This window comes from Gloeophyllum trabeum (assembly GCF_000344685.1).
Source record: "Gloeophyllum trabeum ATCC 11539 unplaced genomic scaffold GLOTRscaffold_00012, whole genome shotgun sequence".
Classification (NCBI taxonomy): domain Eukaryota; kingdom Fungi; phylum Basidiomycota; class Agaricomycetes; order Gloeophyllales; family Gloeophyllaceae; genus Gloeophyllum; species Gloeophyllum trabeum.
Genome location: NW_006920421.1, coordinates 508,352 through 521,198, shown reverse-complemented (window position 1 = coordinate 521,198; position 12,847 = coordinate 508,352). Strand labels below are relative to the sequence as shown.

The 12,847-nt window shown below is 52.2% G+C and overlaps 7 protein-coding genes across 7 annotated transcripts in view; 3 read left to right on the top strand and 4 right to left on the bottom strand.

Moving 5' to 3' along the window:
• Nucleotides 1-18: 18 nt before the first annotated feature.
• Nucleotides 19-1,357, bottom strand: GLOTRDRAFT_79652 (uncharacterized protein). Its single transcript, XM_007870662.1, has 2 exons — nucleotides 211-1,357; nucleotides 19-158 (listed from the first exon to the last, which is right to left on the bottom strand). Exons 1-2 carry the CDS (start codon nucleotides 1,143-1,145, stop codon nucleotides 77-79), a joined length of 1,017 nt encoding a protein of 338 aa, XP_007868853.1. The 5' UTR covers nucleotides 1,146-1,357; the 3' UTR covers nucleotides 19-76.
• A 13-nt stretch (nucleotides 1,358-1,370) lies between these two features.
• Nucleotides 1,371-2,584, bottom strand: GLOTRDRAFT_64235 (outer arm dynein light chain 1; the record flags this gene model as incomplete). The annotated part of the gene is made up of 3 exons (XM_007870661.1): nucleotides 1,371-1,883; nucleotides 1,940-2,202; nucleotides 2,314-2,584. Coding segments are annotated over 3 exons (1,047 nt in total), but the record flags the coding sequence as incomplete, so codon positions are not given.
• A 1,679-nt stretch (nucleotides 2,585-4,263) lies between these two features.
• Nucleotides 4,264-5,256, top strand: GLOTRDRAFT_122575 (uncharacterized protein; the record flags this gene model as incomplete). The annotated part of the gene is made up of 3 exons (XM_007870660.1): nucleotides 4,264-4,666; nucleotides 4,717-5,151; nucleotides 5,213-5,256. The coding sequence occupies exons 1-3, from the start codon at nucleotides 4,291-4,293 to the stop codon at nucleotides 5,254-5,256; spliced, it is 855 nt and encodes a 284-aa protein (XP_007868851.1). The 5' UTR covers nucleotides 4,264-4,290.
• A 102-nt stretch (nucleotides 5,257-5,358) lies between these two features.
• GLOTRDRAFT_79650 (uncharacterized protein) lies at nucleotides 5,359-7,636 on the top strand (the record flags this gene model as incomplete). The annotated part of the gene is made up of 3 exons (XM_007870659.1): nucleotides 5,359-5,502; nucleotides 5,563-5,666; nucleotides 7,538-7,636. Exons 1-3 carry the CDS (start codon nucleotides 5,421-5,423, stop codon nucleotides 7,634-7,636), a joined length of 285 nt encoding a protein of 94 aa, XP_007868850.1. The 5' UTR covers nucleotides 5,359-5,420.
• Nucleotides 7,637-7,945: 309 nt separating this feature from the next.
• On the top strand, nucleotides 7,946-10,784 carry GLOTRDRAFT_140255 (uncharacterized protein). Its single transcript, XM_007870658.1, has 5 exons — nucleotides 7,946-8,090; nucleotides 8,148-9,110; nucleotides 9,166-10,140; nucleotides 10,200-10,346; nucleotides 10,423-10,784. The coding sequence occupies exons 2-5, from the start codon at nucleotides 8,154-8,156 to the stop codon at nucleotides 10,708-10,710; spliced, it is 2,367 nt and encodes a 788-aa protein (XP_007868849.1). The 5' UTR covers nucleotides 7,946-8,090; nucleotides 8,148-8,153; the 3' UTR covers nucleotides 10,711-10,784.
• A 265-nt stretch (nucleotides 10,785-11,049) lies between these two features.
• On the bottom strand, nucleotides 11,050-11,854 carry GLOTRDRAFT_95438 (FAS1 domain-containing protein; the record flags this gene model as incomplete). Its single annotated transcript, XM_007870657.1, has 4 exons — nucleotides 11,050-11,346; nucleotides 11,410-11,486; nucleotides 11,542-11,759; nucleotides 11,811-11,854. 4 exons carry the CDS (start codon nucleotides 11,852-11,854, stop codon nucleotides 11,050-11,052), a joined length of 636 nt encoding a protein of 211 aa, XP_007868848.1.
• Nucleotides 11,855-12,267: 413 nt separating this feature from the next.
• GLOTRDRAFT_79649 (uncharacterized protein) overlaps nucleotides 12,268-12,847 on the bottom strand; it is a gene marked incomplete at both ends in the record, with an annotated part of 4,183 nt that continues 3,603 nt past the window's right edge. Inside the window, one exon of the mRNA XM_007870656.1 lies at nucleotides 12,268-12,617. Within this exon, the coding sequence (XP_007868847.1) occupies nucleotides 12,268-12,617 (350 nt within the window). The remainder of the gene's footprint in view (nucleotides 12,618-12,847) is intronic.

The following is a 12,847-nucleotide window of genomic DNA, read 5'->3' as shown; positions in this document are numbered from 1 at the left end:
GGCGAACCATGCAGGGAGGGTATAACCACGAAAATACTATTTATGACTGCGTATTAAGACCATTAGCAGAGACGAACTATTCTATCCTCCCACGTAACCAGCTCAATAATCCCTTCGTACCTTCTCGCTCCCAGATACGGCGCTGAGGAACTCGGAAACTTGAGGGAGAAGTCAGCAATCGTGAACATGGAAAGGAAGAAAACCACCTACACATTCCCATCGACCAAAAATACGTCCAGAGGAAGCAGTCCCAACTCCGGCGGTAGTTTGCTAATCGCATTATCCCGCAAGTCGAGCTCTTCGAGCTTCCACTCGGGGAAATCCCTATTACCCTTGAAATGCTCCGCAATGGCGGTAAAGCCATCCAGAGACTCCAAACGGTTGCCCCGCAGGCGTAGGTGCTTGAGGCCCTTGCGAGCAGGGCCAGATAGAACGAGGGACGACAGGGCCTCCTTTGTTAATGCCTCAGACGTGAGAACATTGTCCGACAAATCAAGGTCCTGGAGGCTGGGGAAGAGCTTCGCAAGCAGCGGTAGAAGCGACTCAGAAGTCCGTGTGAGCAAACCGGAGCCGGCGTTCGCATCCGCGCGAATAACCGGTACCGAGTCTCCAAACCCGCATCCCTCCAGACTCAACTCCTCCAGATATGGCAGGAAAATCCCGTCCGTAGGTGGTAGCCTAATAACGGGATCCATTCGCCGATTCGCCAAGTGCAGCACCCTTAATGCTTGAGCGAACGGTTCCACAGCGATCTGCGCAAGCGGGAGGCTCGGTGTGGGTAGTGCTAGCTGGACTGTATCCACAGCGTCCAAAACCCCAGCTCGGGAAGGGATAGCAAGCGAGAACGCACGGGCGTGCGAGGGAGGCTTCGACGCCGGTAAAGCCAGCGTCTGCGTTTTCTCGTTGTAAAATTGCGGATTCGAGAGAGAAATTGCTGGCGGCGAGACCGGCGTAGGAGGTTTCACAGTGCTACTAGGGTGTGAAGGCGTGATCTGCGCTTTCAGAGCAGCAGCCGCTCGCGCTCTCCGCTGAGCCCCTGCAGTCAGCAGTCCTTGCTCCGCTGCGACCTCCCATGGCTCTTTCGCTACCTCTTTCTTCTGAGAGTCCGTTTTCCCGCTCCAGGGGTCGGGCTCTTCATCAACCATGCCCCGGCCACGCCTTGCCTTGGCACGCCGTTCGGCCTCGATCTCCCAAGCCTCCTTGATGACCTTCTTGCCTACAAGCACGCGTAAGGCGCCCTCAGGCGGGTCCTCGCTCGTATAATCGAAGTTAAGCTCTCGTGCAAGAGCAGACAGCGCCGCCTTCGCGGCATCCAATGTGGCATGGCTCGCGCCGCAATCCAACAGGCGCAGCGCGGGGAACACAGACGAAGAGCCCGCGAACAGATCCGGAGGGAACGATCGATCGCTCACGTTCGCCTTCTCTAACCGCAGCTCCTTGAGCTTGGGCAGCTGTGCCACTGCCCGGATCAGAGTTACGCAGGTGGCATTGCTGGTTTCTAGCGGATTCCCCGACAGGTCGAGCTTGACGAGCGTGGTTGGTATATCGCCTTGCTTGTGATCTATAGCAGTTACTGTTATTTTATTGTGAGAAGCGTCGAGTGTCTGCAGTTTAGGAAGAGGCGTCTCGGCGCGCGATATAGTGGGTTCGAAGAAGTCGGAGGACCGCTTCCGCCTCGCCTGTGCCTGGAATTCCGGGGTGAAGGGAGAGCGGAATGGGAGACCCGTCAGCTCATTGTGTGCAACATTCAGGGTGACCAATTTCGGGAGGGCAAAGATGTTGGTGGGCAACGATGTCAGCGCGTTCTGAGAGAGATCGAGGTATACCAACTCTGTCAGATCCGCGAACGTATCGGGCAGGCTTGTCAATTTGTTGTTATGTAGCTGTGCAAGATTGCTATTGTCAATTATGCTTATGCCGTTGGTTAGCTCACACCCACATCGACCGTCTGCAGCGACCCGAAAAGAGAAATCTCATGTTGAATTTCGACAATTTCGTTGCTCCATGCTTTGAGGACCTGGAGATCCTGGGCCTCGTACCATGCAGGCGCACTTCCGCTCTTTTGTATCGAGCCGTTGTTGCTCCCCGGAAGAGGCGGCTCTTCAGGCAATGAAGGGAGCGGGTCCGGCTTGACGCCAAGAAGAACTTCATATAGCGCGGAGGGCAAGCATTGCAATCCTCGTGTGGAAATGTTGATGGAACCTGTATTGAAACACTTCCACTAGTGAGTGATAATGTCAGAGGCGAGGCCAGTATGAGGAAAGAGAGGACGATAACCGGAAGGTTGCAGAGGAGCTTCGGGGGACGACTCACCAGAGCTGCGAGAACGCTCAATAGTCTCCCTCACAGACCATCTTCCTAAATCAAGTAAATCTTCCCCTTCCTGTTTCTGCACCGGCTTAAAATTCTCGTCTATCTCCGCGAACGCGTCTACTGAGCTCGTGTTCGCGCTAGCCTTTGCCTTCTTTGCTTCAGCGCGCTTTAACGCGATAGCTTCGCGCAAACTCAGCGCCGGTTTAGGTGACGCCGGGGAAGACTCAGGGTCAGCGGGCGAAGGTGGCTTGGTGGCCTTTCGGACAGGAGACTTCACTGGCGGCCTCGTTCCCAAAGCAGAGTTTACCCGGACTCTAGGAGACGCTGCAGAATCCACACGCGCTCTTGCAGACACAGGAGAGGATGCGGCGGATTGCACGCGCAGTCTAGCATTCGGAGAGGGGGAAGTCGGCGACAATGAAGGCGATGTCGACCGACTCTTGCTCGGGGGCGGTATCAAAGACTGCGAAGATGGTCCTGCCGCGACTTTCGCCTTGGAACTTGCGGGCTTACGGTTAGATGAAGGTTGAGGGATTCGAGACATATGTGATTCGTTTCTAAACTTGTAGGGGGGAGGAGCTCTGTAAACACTTCGTTCTGGGTCTATGGTCGGCAACAGCGAGGAGAACCGAAGGAGAACAGTAGAAACAATCAGGAGAACAATTACGCAGGCAGTTCAGTTTGAGAACCAGAGTGCGGTTGGTTCCAGGAGGTAGATTATTTGACAGAATATTATGGTTTACCACTAGTAATGGCTATTTAACTACTCAGAAATTGTAATCTACGTTACTACTTACTGGTGATTTAACTCCAGCTAGTGAAGTGAGAAAGTTGTCCGAAAGTAACAACTCATACCCAACTCACACTGCACTCCTCATCGTTGTACATCTCATGCTGCCAGTGTAGCATCTGGGATACCGGGGAATCACATCTTGCGCAGGACTGTCTATTATAGGCGCGGTCTGATGCTGCTCGTGCGAGCGGTGCTTATTATGGGACCCAAGTACAGCTATTCCCTGTATTTGCTTTGCTTTTGCCTCGAACCGTGACGGCTCCTGCAAGCAATGCGAGACCTTCCAAATGGCCTCTACCAACGATCCGGGGACAGCCTTGTCGAGGAAGGATGCCTCGGGAGTCGAAAATGACTGGTATGCAGAGAGTCCACTTTGGTTTGGGCTGTGTCCTGCGCGCGGTTCAGGGATGGCAGTGCCGTTTACTTGTGCACCGCCATATCCTAGATATTAAAACGCAGAACTTCTGGATACAGGGCTCGGTCGAAGGGATGTCGCATCCTACTTCCCAAAGCAAATATGAACCTTAATCGACGAATATGGACAGAAAGACCCTGAATCCCCCCTACTTCACGCCGAACAATGTGGCTCATAAGGAGCACTTGACCGTATACCGCTGCCTATCCTCCAGGTGACCGGTGATCTCCCCACGTCCAAGAATGGAAGATGAGATGCTTATCGAACCCGTCGTCTATAGACGCTCGTGGAACGCACAGCCGCTACCGCTAGTAGTAGTGCACAGCCGGCTCACCGCCTCCTAGCCTTCCAATAGCTCTGAGACGGAGAATTCATACCATGTTCTACGGTATCCTTCGTAAGTGACCTATTTTTTAGAACTGTCCGGCCTCTTGCGCGAGGGGCTCGCTACAGGGATTTGCAGCAGTCTCCTCTCTACAACCGTATTGTCATGCGGGTTTGGGGGTTATTTCCCAGTGTCTTTCAATGTCGCCTCCTTGACTGGACCTCCGGGCGCTTCAAGGACTATTCTTGGTCTAGACACGCTGTAGAGACCACACTGCCTCCCCTCGTTCCTCCCCGATTGGAAGAACTGGCTTCTTCGAAGGTGGTAACATAGCCTCTATCCACCTGACAGCAATTGTTAGGGCATATAAGTGCTTGCGGTTCCTTCTGAGTCAGCTCACAGTCATCCGTTCCCAATCTCTTGTGTTTGTAGGTCTATTCCTCCATGAATCCCTTTGGCAACAGTACACAGGGTGGCGAGTTTTACGAAGCGGCAGATCCCTTCTTATTCCTGGGCGACCAAGAACGCGACAACCTCTGCAACTCGCCGTATATTGACGAGACTGTGGGCCAGGAATTCGCGGCAGCTATCGCCCATGACGAAGAACTTCCCTTGGCGTTCGTTCCGTCCTTTCCAGCACCTGTTTCAGGGAGTGGATACCATATGCCAAGCGACTACAGGTCGAATCATTTCGACCCCGGTCACTTTGTCTCAACATCGCCGGCAGTGGCCCAGGACAACACTTCTGGTCCTGCTCATTCTCTAAGTATCACCATATCATCAACGGATAAAGATATGGCTATCAACGGCTGGCGCTCTGGTAAGTATCTTCTGTTGTCGTCCATAACCACTCGCCTTATGCTCGAGCAGATGTCTATCAGTCAGCCAACATTTCATCTCCTGATATCAGGTTCAGCCCTCCAGAGAGCGACTTCCCTCCTAATTCGACTTTTTCCCCGAGCAGCCCTCACACAGATCCAGACTATTTCCTTTCTCCTACTTCCTCCACAGCCAGTTCTTCCCTGGCTGTCGGAATGCAAAATATGCATCTGGCCGACGAGGGATCCGGCGCCCCTATTACGAACTGTAGTCTTGGTGGCCAGAGACTGCTTCAGAGTGTGTCTTTGAGGGTGGATACCGAACCAAACAAAGATAGCAGTAATCTTGCGGGGATCTCTGCGTGGACGCATGGGGTCTATCCTGATCCTTCACCATCTTCGTCTCGACGCCCAACTCTAGGCCATCGGCATTCCATATCCGTTCCCAGCTCTCAGTACTTAGCGCCTCCTACGCAAATCATCAGGGGTAGGCACGGTCGCTCCCTGTCTCAAAGTTCTCCCCGCCCTGGGAGTAACTCGTCCTCTAGGCGTTCCTCTCCATATCCAAGTCCCCATTCTAGCCCTCGGCTGACACCTACCGGAGACGATGCCAATGATGCTTTAACCACGCCTTCGATCTATTCTTTAAATTCTCACTCTGCCGAATCCCTGACGAGTTCAGCATCCTCCGTCCCTCCTCCCACGGACGTGAGGAAGCCTCAAGTCACAAGCCAGGCAATAAAAGAAGCAAGTGAGATGCGGAGAACGAATGAAGCACGATTCCTGTGCGAGGTGCCTGGTTGTGGACAGTCCTTTACCAGAAGAAGCAATCTCCAAGGTGCCGTATCTTTCCCATCTCTGTGCACTGTAAGCTTGGTCTTAAATGAATGTATCGCAGGGCATTATACTGCACATTCCGGTGAAAAGCCGTTTGCATGCCAGCGCGACGGATGCGATAAATCCTTCGCTCGAGTGAGCGACCTTAGGAGGCACGAGAAGAAGGTCCACAACCTTCACTCGGACACATCCGTTTCCAGGCCGTGCTGAGTGACATTGTATCCAGTTTAGCCACCGCTGCGCCTGTCTGAAGAGGACAGGCGCTTGGATGGCTACTGCATACAATGTTACTTGTACACATAGCTAGCGCCGGCAGCAGTATGATCTCGCTCTATACCTATCGGATCGAGTAATGCCCTCATCTATCTTTTCTTGCCCTCGGCGATCCATTGTAATAACATATAGATTCCTCCCGACATTATACGAACGTTCATCTACCGTCTCTAGAAACTGAGATGGGCCCTTCTGCTCCTGTATAGTTAAGTTGCTCGTTCTACCATTACAATATTTACATGACGTGTTCAATATATCGCCCACCCGCAGTGTGAAGTGCCGCAGGCGTAGACGGTAAAGATGCCGGGTCCGTACAGCCTTCACTCAAGGTCGCCAACTCGTTCCTCGTTTCGGAAGTTCCAGAGCTGTGCAACGCGCTGAATGACGGAGAATGAATCAGTTCGATTCCTCCGCGCGACTGCTTTCATGAGACCCTTACAGTTCCGACCGCGCTATGGACATTGACAGCGGTACTGTCCTAATTTTAGTCAGTGCGTGGCTGTGAAGCTGAGCCTGATGCACCTCAAAGAGCATGTATATATATTCCCAGAGCAGACCGGCGATGGGCCTCGTTAGACGATGTCCCAACACCTTTACGCGCAACCATCTTACCAGACAGCTGCTGCCGGTGGTACTCAATGGCCTGAGATACTATCGGCGTTAACTGCACAAAAAATAGATGATGACAAGATCCTGGCACTATCTCCTCAAAGGTCATCATTATTCTTTTCTTCATCGTGCGGCGACTCACATGTCTTCATCACTATAGATGCCATTATAGGCAGGCAAATGCTGACACCCTGATATCGATGCAGGAAAACGCCGACGGCCTTGACAGTTCATCGCTTGGTCAGCCTGATGGGTACGACATCAGCGAAAGCAATGTTAGTGCGGAAGCAGATAATGCTACAGTGGACTGGTCCCATCGATTTCACGACAAAGCTGAAGAAATCACGGAGACCAGCATACGCATGCCATCGAATCACGCCCATATCGATAGGCAGCAGGTTTTTCCTTCGAATGTTCCCCTGCTATGCGACTCATTTCAGCAAGAGCTTCAATTGGGACCATCGACAAGTAGATATTCCGGGGAGGAAACGGGGGAAATCAGCACCATTGCCACGGACCCGATGCGTGACCCTACCTATGCGACGTATCGGGAGCGAAGCCTGCCACCTTCCTTCTCTACAGTCAATCAAGTCCCGAATAGGCTCATGAACTCTTACGGTATACAGTGCGACCGCGTGAATGCGTCAGTTACTGGCACAAGCGCGGGAGGATTCGAGGCGTCTTCACACCATATTCCTGCCACTTCCGCAATGTTTCCACCGCTTGAGGACGCAAAAACATACCTGCATCCAGATTCGGCTGATTTGAGGAGTATGGACCTTTCAAGGGGCTCAAGCACTGCCAGCAGGATGAGCAGGTCTCCTTACCGCAGGTGGGGATCCCCATACGACACTCCTATAACATCAAGAACAAGCTTTGACCAATCAAATGCCGAAACGAGCTCCTGCGTTCAGACAGATAATATGAAATCATCCCGAGTTGTTTATGAGCCCGTGGTGAAGCAAGAGGTCGGCACGAGCGCTATCAAGGCCGCGAGCTTTTTTCGGAGGAAGAATCCAGCCAAGTGGCTCTGCAATCTATGCGGATCTACTTTCACTAGAAGAAACAATCTGAAAGGTAGGCGATTTCGTAAGTATCCAGCGAAAGGGACCTCTTTCTCACTTCGTAATCCAGGCCATGTGGCATCTCATAAGGGAGAGCGAAGTCACCACTGCTCTTCAGACAATTGTACCAAGTCTTTCGCCAGGAAGAGCGATCTAAAGAGACATGTGAAGTTAGTACACAAGAACTAACCTCGTTACGTCGTGAAGGCGCTTGCTCTCCTACGTACACTCAAACCGACTCAGTCTACATTCCCGATACCCTTATATTCAAGGTGTTCCGATGTCTGTCCGTTTAGAGACACATGGGACTTCCACAATTAAAGACACCAGTAGACGTAATCGACATAATGAAGGCTCGAATTGCGACCGTTTGATCATGAGCTTCAGACTGATGAACGGCAATAACCGGCGACCCACGCCACCTTCGGAAGAAATAGGGGACTCATCAGTTCCCGCATTTTCCCTATTTTTCATAGCCATTCCTCATTTTCCCGAAGTGGGTTATTCCTCATCAGCATTTCTGAATTACAGCGACTCGACGCGTCTTCAGGCTGGATCAAGGCATTAGAGGTGAAACTGCATGCTTTTCTAACCGGAAGCTGGTAGACAAGGAGTTCAAAGGAGGGGACTTCCTCGCAGCTCTGTAAGTCGTCGCATTCTGACAGAGACTCAAAATATTCAGTTCTGTATCCGGGCATAGACCATAATGTCCCAACCACCGTTTTTACTGGTTCCACAAAGTAATCCGATACCAGACGGACAGGGTCAACGATCGCTGCCGTCTTTCCCTGTACCTTCATATTCAGGTGCCACATCATCGCTGGGTCAGGCTGGACAAAGCGGACAATCAGGACGAACAGCTGTCAAACCCACACACCCGTCTTCGGCCGTCTTCACTGCCCCTGCGCATAGGCATGCCCATCATCTCCATACGATACCACCTAGAGAAAAATCCACTCGCACTTTGATCATCGACCATATTCTGTGGGTTCATGCTCGTACTCGGTTCGCACAAGCACGGGCCGAACTCGGAATGACAGACCGATCAGGTGGGCCGGATTCGATCCATTACGTGCACCGTGAGAGACCCGAAAATTACGATGAGGAGGAAGAGGCCGAGAGCGATGGAGAAAGCATCGAAGTGCTCTTCACCAAGAAGAAGGGGCCTCCTACCCCGCCTCCCGTCATCGATCCGATTCTTATTGGTGGAGGTACTCTTGGGATGGCCTTCGGCGTTCCTCAGTCGCGGACCGAGCGAGAGGAGGAGGAGGAACGCGAGAGGCGCAAGCAAAAACAGGACCTACGGCTTGCCAAATCTCTCAAATTGCGAGCTGAAGGGTTAGAAAAGACTGTGACATCAATGCTCGATCAGCCGCCGCCAGTTCATCCGTTCCCGGACGACTTAATGACAGCCAAGCCATCTCGTTCTCGTATCCCGCACCCTCATACTCTACCTAATGGAGTGAGGCTGAGGCTCGCTTTGGCTACGCTCTATAACGACCTTTTCTCACGTGGTAGACCGCCACCTGCCGCTGCTAATGGAATGCCGGATGGTCTACCATATGTACTGGGACCGCTGTCTCGCGTCTCGTCGGTAGTTACGAATTCGGCAACGACAAATGGTGGCATAGTGTTTGCCAAACTCTGGTCAGACACCCAGACCGTGAGTACGCTGTCCTAACCCTGTTTTGTAAGTGGGTAAGATGACGTTCTCGTAGTCATATGAAGCTCCGCGTGCGTCCTCGATGGAACCCGACCATCGAGCAATGTCTCTGTACGCCACGGGCGCGCGTCCTCGCTTCACCAACACGACGTACACATACCCTCCTCCTTCCACCCGATGCTCGCGTCATCTCTACTCCGGCTGTCACATTTGCTTGGAGCTTACGACGCGCCCGGCCACAACGCGCTTTGGTTTCGCTCCAGGGCTAAGTTGCAGTCTAGTAAGAGCTGAATGGAAAGGTAAATATCGGGTGAAAAATGGTGTTGGCATGACGGACCTGGAGAAAGAGGAAAGCCTAGCCGAGGTTGTCGTGCGTTTTATAAGGCTCTCAGCTTTGGTAGCCATGGAGCTCGCGAGGGAGGTAGGGCACATTGGCGTCGATGAGGAAGAGAGTGGTGACGAGGGAGAGGATGGTGAGGGGCAAGGACAACCAGAGCAGAGCAAGAGCCCTGAAGGTGGTTCGGAGCCCACCCCATCCAGTAACCGAGGAACGTACGCCAGTTCGCCGTTTATTGTGACTCAATACACCGTCCCCGCCCCAGCGCTGAATAACAGGGTGCCTCCATCAAGCGCTTCGAATGCCTCTTCGTCGTCGCCGCGGGTTCCTGCGCTTCAGCCTACACGAGAGTGGTATATGTTGCTTGTAGGGCTATTAACTCGCGCCGCATTGGAGGGATACCTAGTGGGTGGCTGGGAAGGTTATAAAGCTGTGGAGTGCCTGTTCGGCGTTGGCTTGGGACTCTCACAGAACCAAGTTAACGGGAACGGGCACATCGTCAAAGATCCCAAGGAGGATGAAGAGGAGGAGGATGAAGAGCTTATGAAATTTGATCCGGATGATCTGCCGGAGCTTGTGGACGCTGCGAAGATCCTGTTTCCGTCGTTGAAGCATAAGGATGCCCAAGGAAGATCCCATCCTGAAGGTGCCGAGAAGGAGTATCACAACGAGATGAAGGAAAGGCAGAAGAAGGTATAACTAACGTTTTCATCTATCTACGTATCGGACAGCTCTCTCATCTGTCGTGGCAGTTCTTTGACATTCCAGAGGATGTGGTCGATCTTTCCAGTCACCTTGAGGAGCTGGCTTCCATCTATCCAGCGGAGCCTGTGGAGAGAGCCGCTCTAAGGTACTACGAAGCCATAGCCAAATGGAGAGGAAAGCCGGAGCTGGAAACGGTGAGTAATACCCTTACATCTCATATGTGGTCACAGCGGCTGGTGAGATGCACCGCTCATATTGCTCATGCACTAGTATAAGAAACGGCCTCCGAGAACGTGGACGAATCCCGAAGCGTCGCCACGCTCGGTCATGGAATCCTTTCTACGCTCGAATCCCACGAGTCCCGCTTCCGTAAACAATGACAATTCTACCAAGTCGCGGAAGCAGCCCATCGAGCGATACTTCACTTCACCGACCGTGGGGGGTAGACGAAAAAGGGGGCGATCTCGCTCGCCGTTAGCTGATGGTGTCAGTGGGTTCGGGAAGCGGGGCAGGCTCGACGGGTTTTCGCTGGGTGGCATGTCGTCGTTCCTTGCTTGATCTAATGCTCTCGTCTCCATAACTTATTACTCCGCCGGATACTGTGTATTATAGTGTATTGCATCGGCATGAATGGGTCAAGAGCTTTTCGTTGATATATGTCGGACAGAAATCTCGTTGAACGGCATCCCGCCGGTGTGTCAGAAGTCCAACACTGGGTGCAAAATCGAAGGGTGCGGGCTTGTGGTGAGTCTGAATGGGTCTTTGCTACATTCACAGCTGGGACATCATAAACACAGGAAGTAAGTGGAACTACAGAATGCAACGACTGTCTAATGGAGCAAATACATACACACATGGATGTGCGTCGAAGTGCCTATATTCCTATACAAAATGCGGTCACTGGGCGATCATGCACATGCACAAGAGGAGCGACAGTAACGCCGCAGTCCACTTGCTTTCCCTGATACCCCCAGAAGCGTTGTATTTCTTGAGAGACGCCTTCAGCCTATCATTCAAGAGGACTGTATCGATGACATGCACTACGCCGTTAGCGGTCAAGACGTCTGACGTGACGATCTTCGCGGTGTTCCCGCCTGGCAGGGATACGGAGTTGCCGTTGAACGAGAGGCTCTGGCCTGCCATGTTGAACTGGGCGGCCCCCAAGGATGTTGAGTAGAAGGTGCCGTTGAGGACCTGAGAGGAGTCAAGTTAGTAAGAGCGCGTGGGAGGTGTTGATGATGAGTGGGAATTACTGACGTGACTACTGAGTACACCAGCTAGTTGTGTGGTGTTGAGCCGGCTCAGCGTAGCATTGGCGTTGGCAAATGCGGTATCTGAGACCATACGCAGTTAGTGGTAGCTCTGGTATGTCTGATGCACTGGATTGACCGGTTGGTACCAACACGGTGACACCGTGTTGCCCCGTGAGGGTGTCGAGAACATTAGACGTGCTGGCGCTACTCTGAAACGTGGTTATGTTCTGGGACTTCAGAGTATCCGTCAGCCCTACTGGGACGGAAAGCAGATCGTTTATCACTGCATATCCGTAGGAAGTGTCGGTTAAAGGTATGTGGAGTGCGTCAGTCTTGTTGATTACGATGTCTGACCTGCGATGTAACAGTCAGCTCGAAGTACTGGTGCTCATGCTGGCGACGCACGATTGATTCGGGATGTGAATCTTCGCGTCGGCCACGACCGTCATAACCAGTGTCTGCGCGCTGCCGCCTTGCAGGAAGACGGTGGCATTATCCTTCATCAGGAAAACCCTCCCAAGCTAATTAGACATAATGCATACCGGATTAGACATAATGCAGCTTACTATAATAACAGTCAATAAGATTGCATGATGTTGCATAATATTTGCATAAATTTGCATGACAATGTGGTTGTGATTCATATTTTCCATTGTCAGTAGTCCCACATCTCAACCACAGCTACATGAGGTTAGGGTTGTCTGTAGAATACAGACGGAAAAAGACTGAGACTGACACAGTAGCAATCGGGAATAAGACGACAAGCAGTGTGACCACGCTGTGACACAGTCCTCGAAATGCCACACCAGGGGCAATCGCGTTACCCGGGCATCACATAGTATATCTGTGCCATGTAAGTAAGCTACAACAGTGTGACAAAGGTATGTCTGTCTAAGAAAGGATTAACAAAGAAGGCAGGAGCTGAATCCAAGACGGTACTACTTGACCACTCCCGAGGAGCCACGGGACCCCACTTTGGGAAGAGATGTACACTGCGCTCGATCTGACAGACCGGAATGACACTGGCTAAACGCTCCCCATTCTGTATAGAACGTGAGACCTTATACATACCTGAATTTGCATCCGGAGTCATTGAAAATGCTGTAAACCACTCAACATATGCTAGGTGGCCTGGCGGCGGCCGCTTGAATAAAGTTGCAACTGCTCGAGGCGGTATGGAGAACACAACGCGGACCTGAGCAACGCGATAGCCTGAATGCGACTCAATATGGTCCCCTTAAGATAGTTATGAATACCTGACTCACCTTGCAAGCCAATAGTCCCGCTCCCCATATTTACAAGTACCGTGTCGAACCGAGGCGGAACTGCACGGTCGCGTGAATCCTGACGTGCCGGTCGTACATGTACAGCATCCGCTGAATCTAGTAGCGACTTGCGCCCGAAGGGGTCTGTGTTCCAGAACTTGATCTTGTGATAGACGG

What these genes read in the sequence shown, in the direction of transcription:
- GLOTRDRAFT_79652 (XM_007870662.1), bottom strand. Translation starts at nt 1,145, where the DNA reads ATGGTTGATGAAGAGCCCGACCCCTGGAGCGGGAAAACGGACTCTCAG. An exon ending in TTTTTGGTCGATGGGAATGT is followed by an intron (nt 159 to 210) that starts GTAGGTGGTTTT and finishes TTCTCCCTCAAG; the next exon opens with TTTCCGAGTTCCTCAGCGCC.
- GLOTRDRAFT_140255 (XM_007870658.1), top strand. Translation starts at nt 8,154, where the DNA reads ATGTCCCAACCACCGTTTTTACTGGTTCCACAAAGTAATCCGATACCA. An exon ending in TCTGGTCAGACACCCAGACC is followed by an intron (nt 9,111 to 9,165) that starts GTGAGTACGCTG and finishes ACGTTCTCGTAG; the next exon opens with TCATATGAAGCTCCGCGTGC. An exon ending in GAAAGCCGGAGCTGGAAACG is followed by an intron (nt 10,347 to 10,422) that starts GTGAGTAATACC and finishes CTCATGCACTAG; the next exon opens with TATAAGAAACGGCCTCCGAG.